Genomic DNA, 23424 nt, shown 5'->3' on the forward strand with positions numbered 1-23424 from the left:
ATTATTATTATTATTATTATTATTATTATTATTATTATTATTATTATTATTATAAACTTTATTTATATAGCGCTGTAGATTTACACAGCACTGTACATACAATTAAAAAATTGATAAAAATTAAACCTGCCAATGGCGTACATTCTACAGGATAATAACAAAGCACATATAAAGCAATAGATAATAATAATACAAGATAGCATTAGATAAAATAAGCAAGCAACAACTCATGTGGGGTTGGGCATGTGAAAGGAAGAAATGGATCTGTAAGACAGCTTCCCCCAAGCTGATGGCTACCAGATATGTCAGACAGTACTCCCATCATCCCCATGTGGGCTGACCTGTCAGGTGGTGAAGTCCAATACATCAGAATGGCACTAAGCTAGGTTAAGAATGCACTAGAGATAAACTATGTTCCATGCCACTGGAGCTGTGTTTCATACCAATGGAGAAAGTGCAAAATGTGGCTAAAGAAGCAGCACTGAAGGACAGGTGTCTCCTTCCTCATATTGGGTTTTGGTACCACTAGGAGACAAGCCCCACAGCAGCATGTGGTACCCTAGGGCAGCTGCTAGGGTCTTAAGAGTTCCATCAGTGCTGACACTTGCTTTCACACAAAGTAGTTGGGTCTACAAGCCTCCTTTTACATTTCCCCCAGTGTCTCAAAATAACATCAGATGATCGGCAGCTCTGTCAGAAATTAAACGACAATTCCCAAACTTTGTTGCTTCTATCACTGACAAGTCAGCCCAGAGACGAAGGCAATTTAAGGATTAACACAGCACAGTGCCTTCTCAAGGCTGGAGTTAGCCTGCCTTGAAAAAAAAAAAGTCATTTGCAGCATTAAGTCATTTGCAAAAGAGCTTCCCAAGTCAGAGCTAGTATCATGAACCCATTCAGTTTAACCCTAAAGGATTTTTTATTCAACTCTGTGGCAAAAGTGTGATTCCAAAATACTCCTTTGGTGCCACAGTGACGTTTGGCATGAAAAATTCAGTTGGAACAAATGAAGCAATTAAGTAAACCTAATTTTAAACAGGTTGGAGGTGGTCAAATGAGCACACCATTTCAGCTATCAAAAAATGCAAGAGCACACAGGAAATTTGAGTGGACTTAAGTTACTTGTGCACCCATATTTTTGATAGCTTAAACAAATGCAATTGGATATGCTCAGATATTTTAAAAAGATCCTATCTAATTCACAAAGAATATCTGTAATGTCCTTTTGTGAGCCACCTTGGGTCTCACTCTGGGAGAAAGGCGGCATATAAATAATTAATAATAGTAATAATAATAATAATAATAATAATAACAACAACAATTACTGAAGGCAGATGTCTGAACAGTACAATGAAAAATACTTACTGCATAAGTTGTATACTTTGTAGTGGCCTTCGTGCTTTGTATCCAAAAACTTTGCAACTTCCTATAAAAAACAAAGTGAGCTACTCAAAAGGCTTGCAATACTAAAGGCTAGAACCATTAGTACTACTGATTTAAAACGTAAAGGAAGTATTTTATTCGGTATTTTAATCTTAGAATTCTCCTTAACTTAATACCACTGAAACATTAATTTATAAGCATCTGAATTCATTAAACTGACTAACTGAACATATAATTTTTCATTGTTTGCAAGTCAAAACCAGCTGATCATATGTTAAACGGATGCAACATCTATACAATGAAGACTCATAGTTAAGGGCTTGAGGCAAGTCACAGGCTCAAGCAAATGTTAAATAGCTTCCTTTCTGTTCTTTAATCTGCAATATAACCTTAGCAAATAAGGTTCCTATCCTGTAGCAGTAATTCTACTGTTCACCCCAGCACTATACTAACATTATTTAAAACAAAACCAGCAATAGTTATAGGGAGGGGGAGGAAAGTGACAACAGACTGATAAACACTTCAAAAATGCCACAGGCTGCAGGCATCATCTTTCTGATTTTAAATTACCTTGATAGGATTCCTATAGAAAGCCTGCTGTCCAGAAGATGGAAATGACATTGCTATAACACGGGCTGAGAGAAATACAGAAAGTTGTAACAAGAGTGACATAACTGAGAACAGTACATTTCTTGTTTTGCTGCTGATAAGATTTCAAATAGATACAACATTTTTCAGTGTAAGCAGAGCTCAGACAACTAATCAAGAAACTCCAAGTAGAATCCTTAAAGTTATGAGAAAGCTAGGAGTAAATATGTTTTTCAGTGCACACTTAAAGACCTGTAATAATTGATCCACTCGAAGTACAACTGGAGTAGAGTTCTTGTGTGTCCAGAGCTACAACTAATATTTATATTAATAATAAATTTTACTTCATCCCCACCTCTCTTCAAGGTTGGGTACAGAATGTTAAAATACAAAACACAATTTAAAAAACATAAACCTACATTTAAAATACAATACTGCATAATCATTAAAATACTCTCATAAGAGTTCATATACAGATTTAAAAAGTCATGCTGCTGTTTTAAATGCAGTCAGCATTTTCAGCTGCTGTATCTCTTTCAGCAAGTCATTCCAGAGTCTGGGGGCAGCAGATGAAAAAGTCCTCTGAGAAACTGTTGCCCAGACTAGACCTTGTTTGTTGGAGCAAATATCCCCTAGAGGATACAGGGGAAACTGTACGGGAGAAAGCATTCAGCACACCTGTCAAGAAGAAAATCTAACTGACAAGATCTGTATCTAGATAATTTCACCTGCTTTTGGGACTCTGTTGTGGATTACAGCAGTGCCAGTAAGCAGTGTGAGGTAGCAAGTGAAGTGCACAGCTTTGGTCAGGAAAAGCTAGGTTCTAGTTAAGGAAGCTTCATGGCTGCACACAACTACTGTAGTCTTACTTGGGCAATTTAGCTGTTTGAGCCTAAGTAACCTAACGTGACTCTAATAGGATAGCTGCCCCAAGTTCCTTAAAGCAGGTGTGGAATCAAGCAACCCTCCCAGATGTAGTTGGATTGTAACTGACTAGGGCTGCTGGGTCACAGTCCAACAACATCTGGCTTTATCTTCCCCACCCATCTTACAGAAAATCCAAATGCAACTATATACCAAAGTAGCATTGTTTGGCAAGTGTAAACATGTTTGAGGGCCTAGAAATTCTGATTCTGGTTTGGTAAAAACAGTAGGCATTGTGGAGTGGACTTTTAGACTTAAAAGCAATCCCCCTTCCTGCTCTTTTTCCAGTTTAACACCCCAGCTCATTTGATCCTATACAATTCTGAGCTTTGGCTTTTGTACTCACACTCTCAGATATAAGTATGACCTCTTAGCTGATATTGTGCTTCATCTTATGCCCGCAACTCAACTAAAAGCTGCTTGGTAGTAGTAATTTTCTAAGAGGCTAGAATCTAGACACTAGATTAATGAGTGATTGAACTCAGTTGGGAAGTACATAAGGTGAAAATGAAGTCACCAATTTTATGTTAAGCATTACTAAGGAACAGAACTTCGATTTTATAAGCCACAAAAGAGGCAGAAAGCTGTCAGACATGTCTCTGCTGCAAGCCATCTCTTTACCCATTCATCTTCCTGCACAAACATGTGTGGTAGTTATTAATCCCACCAAAATTAACAGCGTAACACATGAGTAATGTAGAAACAGTTTAAGAAAAAAACAGACTAAAGATATTGAAACAGAAATGTCAGGGATATCCACAGGTTCTGTGTGTACATCTCCTTCCCTTTTAAACAGGAAGAGACAACCAGATTTAAAAAAACTATTGGGAAGCATCAGGATTTTCTGTTCTGTACTTAATATGCAGTTTAGACAGCCACTTCTAATATTTCAGATTAATCCATCCATCCATCTTCCTCCTTTATTGTTTCAGGATCTTCCCAGAGAGACTAAGTACATTGATCCAGAATCAGTAGCAGGATATCTTCTCTCCCACATTACTTGATAACATGTATGGCCCTGCCTTTTTGTACACAGGGGACTAATGTACCAGTATTTTTGGATATCCGGGAGCTCAAAAGCAAAGTCAAGCATTCTAGAGGCTGATGCAGCACAGCAGGGAAGCTCAAGGCCATAAGAATATAAAATTGAGGAGTGAAAGATGGAAACATTACAAGGAAAAACTACTGCAACAGTGTAGACTTCTGTTGAATTTTTTTATTGTAAGGACTAAGATTGTTTATGTTTATAGTAAAAAAAATTAAAATAAAAGTTAAAAAACAAAGAAAGAAAGTATTCTATAGCTACTCAGACCTTGTCCAAGGTCTAGTCACCAGTTTCCTCTGGAGAAGCAGAAAAAGATGCAATTTGAATCCAAGGCCACAAAGCTGCACAATTTAATATACCTAAATCGTGTCACAGCAATAGATATTTTTGTTTCCCATTTTGTAACACCAACACTCAGACTTTTGTCAAGAATACTGTATCACTGATCCATGACACCTATGTGTTCCATTTAATCAGTCCCTAATGTTGATATTAGTGCCTTGAGCTTATTCACTTAGCTTAACAATCAAGAACTAATGTCTTTCCAGTGAGATGCAAGACAGGAAAGGCGTGACTAAACTTTGAAATTCAGAAGGCCAAATTTGCCAAGAACAGCTATGTCAGTGTGGTGGATCTTGGCCATGTGAAGTTTTCATAGCATGCCTCTAAGCACTTTACTCATTTTGTTGAACTTAGTTAGATTTTAACTGCTGAAGACACTTGGCAAGATTTGCTTTTGCATTCATTCACTCAGTATCTAGGAAAAATATATGAAGTGTCACATCTCTGCATGTAGCAGTTGCCCTTAACTTTTAAGGCCAGGAGGAAAACAGAGTAAAGGGGACTGTCTACTACTCTTACACACCTTTCATAGTTCTTGGATGCCTGAATTCTGCAAGCTCTCGTGACCAATTACAGTACGTTTTACACAAACCAATCAACCTCCAACCCTTATGAAGGGATACAAACCAGTGACGTAAGTGAGGTCCAAATCAAAGCCATCTTTTATATAACGCCTTTTGTTTTCTGAGACCTGTCAGCCAAAACACACACAAGAAAATTAAAATGAAAACATTAGGAAACCATCCAAGTAAGTCATAGGTAGTTCAGTATCGGGAGATCACATCACATCTATGTTCACTTCAATAGATGAAACAACCCTGCCTTGAAGGCATTCCCAAGTCTAAATTTATCTCCCTTAGGAAACCAACTTGGACTAAATCAGGCCTTTAGTCTATCTACCCTAGTTCTGCCAATGCTGACTGGGATTACTGTTTATATTTAGGAATAAGTCTAGAAGTTTTAGTCAAAAAATTGACCGAAAAAACCTGAGTTGACTTATCAATGGGTCAGTGTAAAGACTGTACTTTAACTCTATTTAAAGAAAAAAGAAAAAAGGAACCATCCCCTGGTGAAAGGCAAGAGTGCAATCTGTCCTGGAAGCACTGACACACCTCTGTTCTCTCATCCAGCCTTTAGTGTGAGCACAAACAGTTATGCCTGCTGGAATTTTTTAAGTTCTTCGATATTGTTTTCCTTTGCTTCATCCTTAAGTTCCTTTGTTACATGCTCCTATGTTTTACCCTTAACTTATTGACAGGTCATTTCAAAATCCATAGTTTTGGCCCCAAAGCCTGTTCTCAACTTATGCATGAGATGGACTTAGTTCCCATGAATTTCAGACAGAAGTTCTTCCAACCCTACCTGAAAATATTGGGGTCTGAATTTGGAATCTCATGACAAGAGCATGAGCTTTACCAAGGAAACACCAAGCTCTGTATAATTTTACAGAGATGTCACACAGTTTACCCTAATATATACAGTAACTGTTTTTCATTTAATTTTTTTTTAGCAAAATAATACAGAAGAATGGGACAAAAACGCACAGGTAGATATGTACAGCAACAAAGCCCACATCCAGAGGATATGGCTTTGCTGAGTCTTCAGCAGAACAAACAATTACATGTTCAGCCATAAGGTTAACTGTTTTTAAATAGTGAAGCATTTTCAAAATAGTGGTATATTTTTATTTATATAAAACAGCAGCTGTATTTCCCCACCTCTGATTTAAAGCATTTATGTATCATGTCTCAGCCCACCAAGGCCCTAAAGGCAATATACAATGGATATTTTTTTTAAAATACGTTAATAATTTAAAAAACATACTTGGACTGCATCTGCAATGCAGGAAGAATGCAGTTTGACACCCTTTTTAACTGTTATGGCTCAGTGCTAAGGAATTGTGGGATCTGTAGTTTTGTGAGATATCCTACTTGAGAGTATATATTTTCCCTGGAAAATGATTAACCATCCATTATGAAGCCTAGCCCTCCCTCCAGTCCATCTGCCTTGGTCCAGGCCTTGGAGGTAGAGAGGAACTGCTGGACCTCTTACCCTTTCCCTCCACTACCCCCTTCTCCTTCTGTGTCTTGTCTTTTTAGATTGTTAAGCCCGAGGGCAGGGAATTCGTCTAACTAAAAGATTGTATGTACAGCGCTGTGTAAATTTACAGCGCTTCATAAATAAAGGTTAATAATAATAATAATAATATTTAGCCTTCTCTATCAGAGTCTGGTGCCACAACAAACTAAAAATTCCAAACTTCCATAGCAAGGAGCCATGACAGTTAAAGTGATGTCAAACTGCACTAATTTAGTAGTGCAGATTCAACCTTGAAAACAGACTACAGACTGACTAAAAACACCCCTTAAAAATTATGTGAAAGCAGACAGAGGAGCCAGAATAATTTCAAGGGAAAGAAGGCCATGCAAAGCACCCCCATCTTAGCTGCCTGCAAGAAACTCAAAAGGGACAGAGCCAGGCAGACTTCCCTTGGGAGGGAGTTCCACAGTCTGGGTGAATTCGTTCTACAGAGATACCATGTCATATATACCACCAACCTAGCCGAATTGGGGGGCATAAGACCCAACACTGAGGAGCACAAATTCTGGGCAAGCTCATATAGTAGGAGATGGTCCTGAAGATACCCTGGCCCTTAACCATTTAGGTTAAAACCAGTACCTTGGTTTGGGCTCATAAGCAAATCTAAAGCCAGTACAGTGCTTGTAAGACCAGATTTATATGGTCTAAATTATACCGAACACAATAAGGAAAACAAACTCCACATGCTCTAAGATGGTCAACTGTTTATTGCTTTTAAAACAGCACAACACATTTTGGTCTGTATGGAAAAAAGCCTTCATCAGGGGCCTTCAGCACAGATCAATGGAGTTGAGAACACACTCCAAAACACAGGGCTGTTGAGTGTTGGGCTATTTTGAAAGGAATAAACAGTTGACCATCTTAGAGTACGTGGAGCTTGTCTCTTTACTGTTTTCTGCTTTTAATGTGCTTTTCAAAACTCTCTTCACCTCTAAAATATACAGCCAACAACAGTAAGGCTGACACATTTTACTCTAGCTATACCTTCCTTGCATTTTTCAAGGGCAACCCCATGTAAACCACAATGCAGCAATCTAATTGGGAGGTAATTAAGACAAAGACCACTGTGTCCAAATCTGTCCCGCCCAGAAAAGGGTGAAGTTGGAGCACAAAACAAAGCTAGGCAAAGGCATTCCTGGTCAGCGCAGCCACCTGGCCTTCTAGGAGCAGCACTGGATCTAAGCACATGCTCAAGCTATGTACCTGAACTGTTTTGAACACAAATATGGAGCTAAACAAGTGAAAAACGCATTTGAAATGCAAGAGATGATTTGCATAAAAGCTTGACAGTCACATGCCTCAGAAACACACATATGATGCTTGTAAAAAAATAGAAGAGATTTGGGTGGTTATGCCACACTGAGCCTTGAAATGTAACTGAGCAAGCAAGGATGTTTCGTAGATTTACCAATAAAAGAACGCATTGGGCAATGAATCTTTCTTTTCTTCCTTAATATATTTTTGGGGAAGTGCCAGGATGGTGTAGTAGTTTGGACGCAGGACTACAGAGGTTCAATTCTCCACTTGGGTAATAGAAATCCATTGGCTGACTTTGGATGATAGCTTTGCTTTAGGGTCATTGTAAGTCAGAAATGACTTGAAGGCACACAACAAGAAAGGGAGGAGAGCAGAAAATGAAGTTATAAGTGGAAAATTAGATGTCTGGACAACATTTGTAAAATTCTGCAAATGAGGCAGAATTACAAGTACTAGTTAATCAGCTGTAATAGCTTCAAAAGCAGAGTCTGGCTGTTAGGATACCTGATGAAAACACAAGAGAAAATTTGAACACTACAGCAGACAAACGTGGCTACTGCTTTAGAAACTGGATGCCAAGAGAACTCCCTGACGTGAAAAACTTAGATAGTGTAAGAGATGGTGCTTTAAGCACCACGTATAATTCAGTGCTTGCTGTATATAAATATCTGCTGCTAGCCTTGATTGTTATATGTTATTTCAGTATTACCCTCATCCTTTCCTGTCAGTGTCCCCCAAGTGTAATAACAACACAAGACATATTAATATGTATTAAAATATTCATTCTATTTTTTTTTTTTTGTTAAAAATAGTTAAGCAACCCAAACAACATCCTAGAATCAGTTACCAGAAATCCATGCTTTAGCTTCTCTCTGAAAGGCAAGCAGAAAAATCACCAAATAGGCTTCCTGAGGGACCAAATTCCACTGTCATAGTACTGCACCATAGTACTGCACCATTCTCACTCCTACTCACCATTCTCCGTGTCACTTTTTCAAGTCGTTCCTTCTCAGAAGCCAGTCGAAATACTCTTATCAGAATTATAATTCTCAGGATTCGAAATATAATAACTGTTCTGGTCAAGACACACAAAAAGATCATATTAGGCACAATCGTGAGACTACAATTTATATTTAACATCTATCCCACACACAGACCTGAGACTACACAAGTATTTCCATTCCATAGAGTACAGTATAGTATAATATCCAATGGCATTTCATAAGACAGGAATCTGTGCGAACTAAGCATGCCCGTGTGCAGCCCCAGCAAACAACACAGGTTTTGGAACAGAAAGAACCTGTGTGTCATGCACCTAGTCAGATCTTACTACAGGGAGGAAGAATACACATATCTATTAATATTATCAGTGTGGTGGTGGTAGTAGGTATTTGCCTTTTATTGTTCCACCATTTCAGGAAAGCTGAAAATTTATTACTTTACATCTACAGTCGCCCCTCCTATCTTGTGGACTTGAGAACCACATTTTTGATTATTCACAGAGGGGCAACCTTTATTATCCTCAATGGGGCTCGCCCTCGCAGCACTCACCCTGCGATCACTCATGGAGGCGCACCCCATTCAAGCCTATGGGGCCTGAATATGTGCAAGTCTCCATTTTCACGGGGAGGAGGGGGTTGTGCTCTGGAATGGATCCCCTGCAAAAACAGAGGACCAACTGTACTTTGAAGAATCATTTTTAGAAGCACAAACTGAATATCAGCCTGAAGGCCCAGGGTGTAGTAATGGTAGAGGAGAGACAGATGAGCTAATCACTCCCCAATGCTAATTTTGCCACCCCCCATGATAAAATTTTCCTTCAATTAAATCTGTTTTATAGTAACCAACGTCTCAACGCTTTTGCTCCGCCCTATTTTTGGTCTCTGCCCACCCAATAAGCATTGTCTCACTACAAAGTTGGTGAAGGCAGAGGTATTTACTAAAACATCTCTATCCGAGACAAAAGCAGATCCTGGTATGAGAATAGCTATAATATGGAACAAGGAGAAGAGATTTTTACTACCGTATTTTTGAAAAGCTCTCTTAATGACATAGTTGTAGCAATATTTTAAAACAAGTAAGAGGTAGAGGCATGATGTTAGAAAGCCTACAGGCCTATTTCTTCCAATAGCTACCCTAAGACAACAGGGCATTACATGATTACAAGAGTGGGAAACCATCTTCCTGCTGACCATCACATTCCTTCTATCAAGGGCCCTCTACAGACCGGCATAAAGAGCTGGCATGGGGGCAAAGTGGGGGTATGGCGACTGCATGCTGGCCATCCCAACTCTGCCCCCACGCCGCCCACCTGACCAGACAGCAGGCAGCATCACGCTATGTCTTCGGTGCAGCGTTAATTTGTTATTATTTATTATGGTATTTATACCCCGTCCTTCAGTCCTAAAGGCTATCAGAGTGGCTTACAATTACAGTGCGCCCTTCCCTTACGCGGGGATCCGTTCTGGATCGCTCTGCATAAAGGGAAATCAGCATATGCTGAAGCCCCATAGGAAGTAATGGTACTTGTGCCTGTGATGTGCAGTGGCGCAGCAGTGTGCACATGCCATGGGTGCACACCCCATTAGTTCTTCAGGGGGGCACAATGGGCTCTTCTGGCACAGCTTTCAGCATATGTTGAAAGCTGCGTATGGTGTACCTGCGTAAAACGCAGGCGTGCTGTATTATTTTTAATAAGACAGTTCCCTGCCGTGAGGCTTTCAATCTAAAAAGACATGACACAAAAGGAGAAAGAAATGGTGGTGGGGAAGGGGATCAAGCCCAGCAGTTCTTCTCTCCCCCTGAGGCCTGGGCCGTGGGAGATGGACTGGAGGGAGGGCTCTGCTTCTTAAGTTTACACTGCTGAAGAAGCAGAGAACAGCTGCCACAGCGTGAAAAGGAGCCTCGAAAAGGCCATGTAGTTGCCGCTGCACCAATCCAGCGAGGAAAGGGGTGGCTGCAGGCCACTCCAAAGGGGCAGTCTGTTGAGCCCCAAAGTCTGTCACAGTTCACACTGCAGCAGTGTGTGGGAACAGAGCCAGAAAAGTGGGCAGGATTAAAAATGCAACTCTCATATTTGTTCAGTATGATTTGAAAAATATCATTGTCATCTAGGCAGCCTCCTTCCCTAATGTATCCAAGGTTCACTCCTTTAGCTTTGTAGTCAGGGAACAAAGCAGGATAGAGTAAATGTTATGAATAAGCTGGAACAGAAGTAGTGAGGGGCACAGTCTGAAAAGGATATAAAGTCCTGGACCAAGAGGCCAGGAAGTGCATGCTAGGCCAATGGGTCAGACATTTCCCAATCCTGCATTAAGACAATGCCTTTCAGCATCAGGAAATTTTGAAACGAGGTAATTTCTGAGCTTGTTTCCCACTGTACTGCTCTCCATTTAAAGAAGAGAATTTGAAACCTTTGACAGATTGAAACAGGGACAGAAGTGTTGTTGTTTTTTTTACTGTATTCTCTTTACCTTGGAATTTGGCTCAATCCACTCAAGTCAGAGGAGGAATATACAATATTGACTGACAGTGTGCCCAAAATAATGATGCCATCTAGAATGTTTAGGGTGGATTCGAAGTATTTTCTAAAACTGAAATACAAAACAGATACAGCTAAGCAAGAGGTACTAAGCATCAATAGTTTCACAGCAAGTGCTTTTGTTGGAAGGCTCTTGTGAGGCCACCTAGGATCAGAAAACACCAATATATATACCCATGTGATCCAAAAAAAATTAAACTCACTTTTACAAGGAGTTATGATACAAGTATCATGCCTCAAACTAGGATTAGTCCTGGAATACACTGCTAAAGAAAAAGGTCTGCAGAGAGGCAAGACCTGGCTAGAAGCCATTCCTCTATCATACCTTTACATAGAACTAAATGAAATACAGCTTTAGGGCAAGTAAGAAGAGCAAGAGAGACTGAAGAAGACTGCCTATCAAGGCTAGTTCTACACTACATAAGATATGGCAACCTTGGAGATGGGAATTACAGCCCAACACATATGGGGAAACTAATATGAATAAGTAAAATGGCCCCAATTATAATGCTGTTTCCAAATCAAAGTTTCTCTGTGCTCACAAAAATGTAAACAAGAACCACCCATGCACAAGAGGGAAATACAGCAGATTGGGGTAACCCAAAAATTTACACAGATACAAATGTTCTTGAGAAAAAGCATGAACTGGTGTATTCACCCCTAAACCCTGATGGTAACTGAGAGGCACAGAATGCAGTTGGATGGGGTGGAGTGGGGAAACCAGCCATCAGGCAGAAAGTGGAATGGAATTGAATGGTTAGGAGGGAAAGAAAGAGGAAGGTGCAAAAATAAAAAGAACATCGAAAATCATATTTGCTGTGAATGCTATCTTATCAGCTCACACTGAGAATCTATTTTGGAATGTTCCCAGGAACCAACGTGACAGTTTTTCATATACATCAATAGAGAAATACTTTAGTTTAGCTGGAATTGGATAGTCCACACAGAAGGGCAAAAAAAAATTAAGAGAGAAAAAAGGCCAATGAAAACCAAAAACGGTCAGTGTTCATGGAATAAGGAATGACTGTTGGCTGCAAGACAGAGTAAAGGGAAAGGGAAAATGGAACAGACAACTTTTTGTGGGGAGGTGTAGCTTCAAGTCACCTGCTAACTTATGGCAACCCCATGAATTTCATAGGGTTTTCTAAGGCAAGGAATACTCAAGAGGCAGTTTTGGCTGTTTCTTCCTTTGAAATATAGCGTACACAAACTGGTATTCATTGGTGGTCTGCCATCCAAGTATTGAACCTGTTGAGTTCCAAGATCAGATGGGATCTGGTGCCTTCAGGTATTTAGTCCTGTAATTTGTGTATAATAATAATGAAGTCAGGTACTGAATTATTATAGCTATGTTGCCAAAACTGGGCTGCTCAGAAACAGGAAGAAGATATCAACAGACCTGGGGTACACTCAAAATTGGCTGAAACTCCAAAAAGCTTAGAATAAACTGAAGCGGGCAACACCTCCTCCAAAATAACCATTAGCAGTAGCAGCAGCAAGTCATTCAGGAATGAGAATTCTCAGTTAGCATGGAAGGCTGATTAATTGTTGGAGTGGGAAAGGCAGAAGCCAGATGTGAGGAAGCATGGAACTGAATTTCTCAAAAAAACAACAGCACACTGCAAGAATCTTGAGAAGGAGCACTCCATACTACAACACTTTGTTGCAGGTCACACTGTTCCCCCCCCCTTTTCCTCCTATTTCTGAAAACTTTTAAGGGTAGTGACACAAGATTATTTTTCACAGTGAAATTTTACATCACCCTACCATCCCAGTGCCAAGTTTGAATTTTCATCTCATTCCTTGAAGACTTTTGCAGCCACTAGAACAAAATTTTCACAGTAATTTATGCCCTTACCCTTCAACATACACTCGCAGGATGACATCTAGGAGGAAGAAGAGTGCTATAGCCAGAGAGATGTTTCCAATCATTCGCTCAAGAGAGAGGTATCTATCACCAATCAACAGGGACAACACCACAAGTACAAGGTCCACAAAAATAAGTACTAGACCAAAAAGCCTGCAAAAGTTGGGGGGGGGGAAGAGAAAAATAAGTTTAAAAATGATAATGTGCCAAAAAATGTGTGTGTGTCTTAATTCTTGTTTTAATTATTTATGTAGCAAGTAATATATCTTTCCAAAATATTGGACTACAACTCCTTTCACCCCCAGCCAGCCTGCTAAATTGTCTGTGATGTCAAGAGTTGCAGTCCAACATGTGGGATGTAAAATGACTGCATTAGGGCTTCCAAAGAAAGGACAAAAAAATAGGCTTTATCAAACACATAATTACAGGCTACACATGGAGCTGGGCTGTCTCAGTCATGGACAGATACACATGGTATGTCAGGGTCTCAAAGCTCAAGGTGTTTATTGAAAACATATCTTATCATATCTATATCATATCTAAAAGACCAAGTTGATGGGAGTCATGTTGATGGAGTCAAGTACAATACAGCTTCTGTCTGCACAAATCAGCAGTGATTATACCATGCTATACACGTCTGGGCAACTACAAATTCTACCTAAGGCATCTTAAGAGGTACTTGGATGAAGAATCAATAAATCAAGTTTGCTTTCGTGATTCACAACTCTGTAACTGAAACACTGCACAGATGAATGAACTGTATAATTACTGTTCCATGCTTTATTAATTTCATAATTTGGTAATATAACTTTACCTGAATCCAAAAGACATCACAAAGGGAGAAATCTTTTTCTTAATCCTGCTGGTGGAGTGAGGAGGTAGGGAAGAAAGTGAGAAGGAAATAATAATTATTAGGACTTTGGCTAAGGCTTAAAAGAAGTAGACTGTAGTAAACAAACAAATCAAATCATACCAAATCAATGCAGTTTGACCCCTCTGATCAAGCTCTTAAGTGTTGGTATGTCTCTTACACATCAAGGGCTTTACATTTTTTTTTGTCCTATAACTCCTGTCAGCACCAGCATGTGAAGTCAATAATGAGGGATGACAGGTACTTGAGTACCACCATTTCCCACCATTGCGTGGCATGAATTATTAACTATTAGCAAAGCCAGCATTTTCTCCAACCCAATGCAAAGGGACTCTGATGTCATGGACACCGTACTCTCCAACATTTCACAGATGAAAACAGGAACAGATACGGCCAAGCAACATCAGCGTATGGTCAAGATGGCAAAATTATGTTATTGAAGACACAAGTTATGAGAGGATACAGCAGTTTGCTTCTCCCAGAACCTCCTGGGATGGGCACATTTAGTGCTAGGTAAAAAAGTAGAACCAAGGTGGTCTAGTAGTGGTTTGAGTGTCTGAATAGGAATCCAGGATAGCAGGGTAAAAAATCCCACTCGGCCATAGAAACCCACTGGGTGAACTTGGGAAAGTCACACACTTTCAGCCTCAGAAGATGACAATGGCAAGCATCATCTTAATAAATCTTGGCAAGAAACCCTTGTGTTGAGTTACCGTAAGTCGCAGATGACTTGGAGGAAAAGCAACACCAATGAAGTACTGCAGTCTGCTTTTACAGAGTACCAAGTTTTAGGAATTATTCTACATCCAGAAACCCTCTAATTATTATATTTGTATCCCACTTTTCTACTAAAAATAGTGCTTAAGGTGGCTTGAGCAACAAAATGAGCAAAAGGTAGGCAAGATGCAGCCCACAATAAACATGCAGACCCCCTCAGGGCTGTTTGTGGACCCCACAGAGGCCCCCAAGGTTAAAAAATGCCTCCACACCTCCAGAGCAGACTGTATTAAAATAGTATTAAAATATAGTATTAAAAATAGGTTTTGGTGAGGGGTATAGTGGCAGTGTGGCCCTTCAAGATCTCCTGGGAGGCTAATGCAACCCACTAGCTTCCCACAATTGCCCACCCCAGGCTAGTCAGACAAAGACATTGGTGAAATCTTCCTACAAGTAATTCTATATTCACCAGCTGCTTGTCTTAAGGGACTGCAAATCTAAATATGACAGACACTTTTTTATTCAACCCTAGCATCATACCAAAAAAAATTATTGTCCTTTTAAACATATTTGTTATTAAACAAGAACTTACAATGAAATTACAAAGAAACTACAATGGTGAAACAAAATATTCTCACTGTCTTTATAACAATAAAAATCTGTAATATTCCTTCTCTTTGTATCATTGAAAATACTTTGCAAGATATTTTACATGATATTTTACAACACTCCTTCCTTCTTGTTCTTTGTTGCCTAATTGTCCAAAATTTTATTTCTTAAGATCTCTCATTATTTTTAACAGATGGTATCCTTTGTACATTTTACCTCTATTTTCATAAACCTTCTGTTTTAATTCAGTAAATACTCAGTTTGACTATGTATGTTATTTAAGTATTTAGCAAATTATCTAGATTCATGGATCTTAATAGATGATTTTTTGATATAGATATCTCAGATCTAGTTCTGCCTTTTATATTCCATTTCATGAAAGAGAGTAGCTCATGGGTTACTGAAATAATCTTATGGCATCATGTCTATATGTTACAGAGACGTGACTACTTCCCTTTCCAATAGGCTAATGTCCTTTTAACTGAGTGTACACATTCATCAATTAAGAAGGATAGGATAGCTGTATCTTGTTGTTGTGTGCCTTCCAACGTATGGTGACACTATCATGGGGTTTTCCTGGCAAGATTTGTTCATAAGACGTTTGTCTTCCTCTGAGGCTCAGATTGTGTGACTTGTCCATGGTAACCCAGTGGGTTTCCATGGCTGAATAGGGATTTAAACCCTGGCCTAGAGTTATAATTCAAAACTCAAACCACTACACTATGCTGTACAGTAGCTCTACTTATTCAACAGGAAAGATTATTTCCTCTATACCAAACAACGGTCTCTCTCTCTCTCTCTCTCTCTCTCTCTCTCTCTCTGCTGTCTAAAGGATATACACATCTTAAGAGGCCAGAAGCTGTACCAAAGCTACACTCCAATCCTTAGGAGTGGAGTGTGGCTTTGGCGTGGCTTCTGGTCTCTTAGGACACATGCATCATTTAAACAGCACACTTCCAAAGTGACCCGAAGCAGTTTTATTTTGGCCTGTCTGTTCGGGCCCATACTCAACTATAAGTTGGCCTCATGAATAAGTTGAGGGCAGATTTGGGGGCCAAAATTATAGATTTTGATCATTCCTGTGGCTGAGTAGAGGGTACAATTTAAGGTCATGTAACAAAGGATCTGAAGGATGCTGCAAAGGAAAATTATACTAAAGAACTTACAAAATTCCAGCCGGCCTAACTGTTTGTGCTCAAACTGAACGTTGGGTGGATGAGACAGTAGAGGGGGAGTCAGCGCATTCAGGACAGATTACACTCTTGCCTTTCACCAGAGGATGGTTCCCTTTTTAATAAGAGTTAAGGTACACTACCTACATTGACCCGTGGATAAATCAACTCAGGGTTTCTAGACTTATTGATGAGTATATATACAGTATAGCGGGCCCTTGGTATCCACTGGGGTTTGGTTCCTGGGCCCCCCGTGGATAGCAAAATCCGTGGATGCTCAAGTCTCATTAAATACAATAGCATAGTAAAATGGTTTCCCTTATATAAAATGGCAAAAACAAGATTTGCTATTTGGAATTTATATGGTACTTTTTGGAATATTTTCAAGCTGTGGATGCTTGAATTTGTGCATAAAAAATCCATGGATAAGGAGGGCTTACTATACTTTGAAATTTTGCAGAGTCTGCAGTTTGGTGTTGGCAAAATGAATATAGAATAGAGAACAGTACTCCCTGCATATTAGCAGATTTAATTGAAAGAGAGACTGAGAGAAGAAAGACAATGAAGATAACTTCATTTTGATTTATTTAGAAGATTCTAGAACTTACTAAGCTAATTCAACTTACTATGCTAATGACTGTGGTTCATCTTCTTCTTCTTCAGTACCATCATCAATTGTAATAGCAGGCTCTGTGGTTTGATGACTTCTGCCACAGAATTAATCAAGCAGTTATATCAAATATTCCTTCTTCAACAAGAAATTGATGCAGTTAGAAAGAGAAGCAATGGTGCCACCTGGCTACACCTATGGGTTCAGCAATTTCTCTAGTCAGCTCATACCAACCCTTAAAACAGGAGTACCCAGCCTCTGACTTTCCAGGCATTGCTGGTCTGCATTTTCCATCTCAGATAGCCAGTGGTAAGGAATGATGGGATCTGAAGCCCAGAAACATCTGGAGGGCCCCACACTGCCTAGCCCTGCTGAAAAGCAGATGTCTGTAGAAGACAGTTACTAGCATGTGCTTCCTTTTCCTTTTTTCATTTAATTCCTTTTTCACTGGAATTGTCAAGGACTGCTGCCAAACTAACAGATAATACAGTGACACAGCTTTAACTGGGAAGGCTTCATCCTATGGAATCCTTGGATTTGTAGTTTTTTATGACACCAAGGTTCTGGCAGAGAAGGCTAAACATATCACAAAACTACAAATCCCAGAATTTCATGGCATTGAGCCATAGCAGTTAAAGTGGTATCAAACGGCATTATTTCTACAGTGTAGATGCAAACAAAGAATAGTTCTGGGTTTCAGTGTCAAACTCAAAAGGGCAGGTTCTGTAAATCAGCATTTGGATCATCTGAAATCTGCAAATGCTGGTTGCTCTACTCTACTTGCATGACTTTAAACGTTACTTTTAAGACAAATGGATGTAATGACATATATTGTAGTCATCTATAACAGAGCTGTAGTGGGATGATGCTACGGAGTATGGATTACACAGACCTCTTAAAGCACACTGACCAAGGGTCAGGTATCTTTACCTTTCCAGATGCTTTGGGCCTCAACTCCCAGTTGTCATTATGTTAAGGGCTTTTAGGAATTGTAGTCCAAGACATCTGTAGTACCAAAGGTCACCTGATCCTGATTCAGTGGAACTGACATCAACTTTTCTTCATATGCTTAACACACATTCACATGCAGCTCAAGCAAAAAGGTTACAGTCTTGAACTTGAATGCATGAGGACTGATGCTGGGACTTTCTGCATGCCCTGAATAAAACTATGCTCCCACTTATACCTCACCCTTTAAATGACTCACCCCAGAGATTCTTTCAACTCCAAACTCTGTTCATATGTGACTGTTTTCATTTTGATTTGATTGCTTACACAGCCACAAGGTGGTTTCTCTACAGGGGGGGGAAAGCACAAACATAGATGGCACTCACAAATTTATTTCATACACAAGTCAGAATCTTTTATCAGATTAAGATACCTTAAATGTTCAGTCTTCTCTGCTCCAAAACACTTTTGCTACCTGCAGCAAAGGGCAAGATAGTTTCCCTTTCCTATTCCAGTTTTTGAAGTCAACACAACACAACTCCCTTTAGCATTGGTTAAACTTTTAACACTGTTAATAAAAACACTGTTAAGCTTTTAATGCTGGCGATGGAGTAACATTCTCTGTTACGCTTGAGATGACAGGTAAATTTAAGAGGCCAGGAAAGATCACATGGCTGCCATTGCTTTTGCCACTCCTACCTCATCTGCTGCCTAAGGCTGCCATCTCACTCTGTTTAAAGTAAAACCAGTCCTGCTTCTTATAAATACAGTGGTCCCTCCACATTCACTGGAGTTAGAAATTAAGGATCCCCATGAATCTGGAAAAACTGCAAATAAAAAAAAAACACTATTCTTTTAACCTAAGAGAATACCTCTCTCCAAATCACCAGGTCCTCCAGTGCAACTGCCAGAAGTTGATCAGAACATCATGCTGGAGGACCTACAAATGCCTAGAGAAGTGTCCAGTACAACTCTATGGACATCTTGCAGCAGAACTGCGCTGGAGGACCTAGAGATTCCTAGAGAGAACATATATTTTTTTAATTTAATTTTTATTGTTGCTTTTCCTTTCACAAAAAAGAAAGAGACACACTTCAACATAACATTGCCACATACAACAGAGACAACATATTGATCAAAACCACAAATAATCAAATCTGCAAATGTGGGGGGCCAACTGTATATCTGCTGTACACTGAAAGCTAACATTTCAGACATTCCAACCATGTCTCCTCCAGCATACGCTAGAAGGGAAGAAATGAACCCTGAAACTGTTTTAAGGTGAAAAGGAATCAACACTGCAGGCAGCTGTTACTCATTTTGCCTACTTACAGGTGCTTGCAAGGGGGAGAGCAAATTATTTGTTCCATCTATTACCACAGAAACATCTGTTACAAGCACAATGTACTTAGAAGTGTCCTCCATATAACCAGTGTAGCTTACTCCCAAGTAAGTGTGCATAAGATAAGACTGCAGGTAGTCTTTGGCACCCACCCCATTTCGCAGTGGATTGGGGCCAGGGCAGCCTCACCAGCAGCCCTGCGGCCCCAATCCACCGTTTTTCCAGGCCAAAGAGAAGCAGCAAAATGCCACTTCTCTTTGGCGTGGAAAAGGGGTGTCTTTGGAACTTCATGCCCCAGGACACCCCAGCGCTAACGAGGAGAAAGGGGCGGCCACTGCAGCCCCTTTCTCCTCTGCATCACTGATGCAGCTGTTTGATTGCCGCGCCAACAATACACAGGCCCAAAAGGAGCTCCGTTTTGGAGCTCCTTCCCACACGTCCACCAGGCCACCGTAAGTGGCCTGGGGCAGTGCAGAGACGTGACATAGTGCATGCATGAGGTCACTGTTACGCACGCCGTTTGGACGGCGCCACGTAACGATGATGCCCTGCACTCGTACTAGGGTTAGGGAGCATGCGATTGGTGCACGCTCCCTAACCCTAGTATCAGTGGGAGCACACCGCATTTGGGGGGTCTGCACTGCACCTTAAATATTCCTGTTAAGGCTCAATGTCAATTGCTCTCTTAATGCTCCTGAAAAGGGATCTTAGCAATAGCAATAGCAAGTACATTTCTATACCACCGATCAGTGCACTTAAGCACTCCCTAAGCAATTTACAACTGTAAGCTAATTGCCCCCAACCATCTGGGTACTCATTTTAGCTACCTCCTTGGAAGGATGCAAGCCTGAGTTGAGCTTGAGCCCTTTTGCTGGTATTGAACTTGCACATAACCTTATGGTTTTGAGTGAGTGGCTGCAGTACAGGCATTTAACCACTGCGCCACCAGGGCTCCTTGTGATTTGATCACTGAACGATGACTCTGGTGATCAGAGGTAGAATCCAAGCTCACCCATGTAAACCCACTGGGTGGCCTTGGACAAGTCACACTCTCTCAACCTCAAGAGGATGACCATAGCAACCCCCCCCTGAAGAAATCTTGCCAGGAAAACCTCATGACAGGGTTGCCTTAGGGTCGTCCTAAGTCAGAAACAACTTGAAGGCACACAACAACAAAGCAACTTTGGGACTAATTGGAAGTAAGCCCTGCTACCAGCTTCTTTCCCACAGTTTCAAAAATGCTACAAGATCCCTTTGTACACTGATGTTCTGCACTAATATGGCTATGCCTTTGAATCTTAATACGTGAGTACTTGATCATGTAGTATACTTCTGATTGGTACTACACAAGAATCTTAATTTTGCCAGATCATGGAGGAAGCCATCCTTTACTCTTGGAGGGGTAAGTACCCCTTCGGCTAATCTTGGGGTCTGCTAAGATTTTGTAAGTAATGGCAAGATTCATGTTCAATGTGACTTCAAAGGCTTTAACAACCAAAATCGTTAGGTTTTTTTGGGGTGTTTTGGGCTATGTGGCCATGTTCTGGAGGAGTTTATTCCTGAAGTTTTGCCAGCATCTGGGGCTGGCATCTTTTTCTGAAGATGCCAGCCACAGATGCTGGCAAAACTTCAGGAATAAACTTCTCCAGAGCACGCCTACATAGCCCGAAATACCCACAATAAACTAAAGATTCATGTTTGCTGCTGTTGTATGCATTCAAGCCGCTTCCAATTTATGGTGAATCTATTATCATGGGGGGTTTTCTTGGCAAGATTTCTTCAGAGGGGGTTTGCCATTGCCACCCTGAGGCTGAGAGTATGTGACTAGCCCAAGGTCACCCAGCGGGCATCCATGGCTGAGCGAGAAACCGAACTCTGGTCTCCAGAGTCATAGTCCAACGCTCAAACCACAAGATCCATACCATGTTCTCAGAGTCAAGGTCCAACCATTTTAAACCACTACGCCACACTGGCTCTCCTAAGATTCACGTGGGGAACTTATTACCCAAGAAGTAACAGAACCAAAGAACTTTCTATCAACGTGAGCTTATGGGGGTTGGTGGAGTGGGAGATTTTGCAGAGAGACCTCACTCATATTGACCAAGGAGGGATGAATTTAACAATGCAAGAAGTTATTTACCTTGGCAGCAAGTTTAACTCCAACCAAACGCCTTCCAAAAGGGGACCCACAGAAGCAGGAGGTGGGCAACAGAAGAGGAGGAGGAGGAAAGGGGAGGAAAATAGGTGGAAAAGGGGCTGTGGTTGTTGTTGTTCCAGTTGAGGAAAAACCCCTCTGACTTATCCTAGCCTAGCAAAAGTGCTATAAAGAGAGCAAGGAAGGAAGCACTCCTTTTCAAGTGCAGAGCTGGTGTCCTCTCCTCCTCCATTCAACTCTCCAGCTGGACCTCCAAGAGACAGAAATCAGAGCTTTAAAACACTCATAGTAATGTAAATCCATGCTTCTGAATCAGGTTCAAGTTACCCAATAACAGCTGAAATCCATACATATAAATGTAAAGCCATGCTTCTGAGCCAGGCTCAAAATGGAGGACCTTCAAAAAGAATAGAGGGTATAGGCCAATAAAAAAGGTTAAAACACTCAATGGAAGTGTAAATCCAAACTTCTGAGTCGTGCTCAGAATGTAGGACATTCAAGACAAATTGAGGACATGACCAAAATAAGAGCTAAAAACACTCCCAGAAATATTAATCCATGCTTCTGAGTCAGGCTCCAAATGGAGGACACTGGTGAGAAATGGAGGACGTGACCCAAAAGCACTCAGAGTAATGTAAACCCATGCTGGCTAAACATAGAGAAGATTCAAGAGAAATGGAGAACATGAGTCAATAAGAGTTACAATCCACTCATATAAATGTAAACCCATGCTTCTAAGTCAGGCTTAAAAAGGAGGACCTTCCCAAATAAAGAGCTAAAACACTCCTAGAAGTATAAACTCATGCTTCTGAGTCAGGCTCAAAGTGGAGGACATTGAAGAGAGGATGGAGGACATGACCAAAAATAAGACCTCAAAGCACTCATGTGTGTGTGTGTGTATATATATATATCCTGCATTTGGAGCACAACTCAGAAGCAGGTGTGTGTGTGTGTGTGTGTGTGTGTGTGTGTGTATATATATATATATATATATCAACCCTGCTTCTGAGTGGTGCTCCAAATGGAGGAGACAGATAGATAAATATCATAGGAGTGCATATATATTCTGAAGCCCTGCTTCTGAGTAGTGCTCCATCCAAATGGAGGACACTTTGGGATCCCCTCCTAGAGAGAGAGACTCACCTCCCGAGGAGGAGGAGGAGGAGGAAGCCAGGGCTGCTGCTGCTGCTGCTGCTGCTGCTACTCTCCAGCGGAGGGTGGAGGCTCCCCTTCCCGCCCTGGGCGCCTCCTCAGAGCCAGAGGTGGCTTCCCTGGCGGCTTCGAGGGCCGCCTCCTCCTCCTGAGCAGCGTCATGCTGGCCTTGGGGCGAGCCCACCTGCGCCAGGTTCACCCCTGAAGAGGAGGAGGAGCAGCAGAGTGGGGCAGGCCTAGGCCCAGGAAGCAGTGTTGCCAAGGCGACCAGGGCAGAGTGGGCCCATGTCACAACCACCACCAGAGGGAATGCAAAGACTTAGGGCCTTCCAGGGAAAATGGAAGGAAGGCCTGGCCCTGTTATTATTAACTATTCTTAGTCTTATTATTGTCTGGCCCACTCTGTGCAACACAATAAACAGCTACAAACACTCACACAGAAATGTAAACCCATGCTTCTGAGTATGGTTCAAAACAAAGAGCTCAAATACAAATACACTCCCCTAGAGTGTCAACAAGCCATGCTTCTCAGTCAAGCTCAAAAATGTATGGCATTTAAGAGAAATTGAGAACGTTACCCAATAAGCACGAAAGTCACTCCTAGAAATATTGGGCCTGTACAGACAGGCCAAAATAAAGCAGCTTCGGATCACTTTGGAGGTATGCTGTTTAAATGATGCATACGTCCAAGAGTCCGGAAGCTATGCCTAAGCCATGCTCCAGTCCTTAGGACTGGAGCATGGCTTTGCCGTAGCTTCTGGCCTCTTAAGATCCATGCATCATTTAAACAGCATACCTCCA

The 23424-nt window shown here is 40.9% G+C and overlaps 1 protein-coding gene across 5 annotated transcripts in view; it reads right to left on the minus strand.

Moving 5' to 3' along the window:
* Window positions 1-22810, minus strand: part of LOC121919167 (phosphatidylinositol 3,4,5-trisphosphate 3-phosphatase TPTE2-like) — a 35740-nt gene extending 12930 nt beyond the window's left edge. Inside the window, exons 1-11 of one of the 5 annotated variants that reach the window (XM_042445476.1) lie at window positions 22615-22810; window positions 18674-18801; window positions 18234-18321; window positions 17043-17123; window positions 13862-13909; window positions 13039-13200; window positions 11113-11232; window positions 8615-8714; window positions 4910-4973; window positions 1954-2018; window positions 1366-1426 (exon numbers count right to left, since the gene is read on the minus strand). In XM_042445476.1, the coding sequence (XP_042301410.1) occupies window positions 1366-1426; window positions 1954-2018; window positions 4910-4973; window positions 8615-8714; window positions 11113-11232; window positions 13039-13200; window positions 13862-13909; window positions 17043-17123; window positions 18234-18283 (751 nt within the window). In that variant the 5' untranslated portion in view covers window positions 18284-18321; window positions 18674-18801; window positions 22615-22810. Of the gene's footprint in view, window positions 1-1365; window positions 1427-1953; window positions 2019-4909; window positions 4974-8614; window positions 8715-11112; window positions 11233-13038; window positions 13201-13861; window positions 13910-17042; window positions 17124-18233; window positions 18322-18673; window positions 18802-21456; window positions 21722-22614 lie in introns of those variants that run through there. The other 4 variants (XM_042445474.1, XM_042445475.1, XM_042445473.1 and 1 more) reach the window with 4 other exon arrangements.
* Between the last annotated feature and the right edge of the window lie 614 nt (window positions 22811-23424).

Source organism: Sceloporus undulatus, chromosome 1, assembly GCF_019175285.1.
Source record: "Sceloporus undulatus isolate JIND9_A2432 ecotype Alabama chromosome 1, SceUnd_v1.1, whole genome shotgun sequence".
NCBI lineage: Eukaryota > Metazoa > Chordata > Lepidosauria > Squamata > Phrynosomatidae > Sceloporus > Sceloporus undulatus.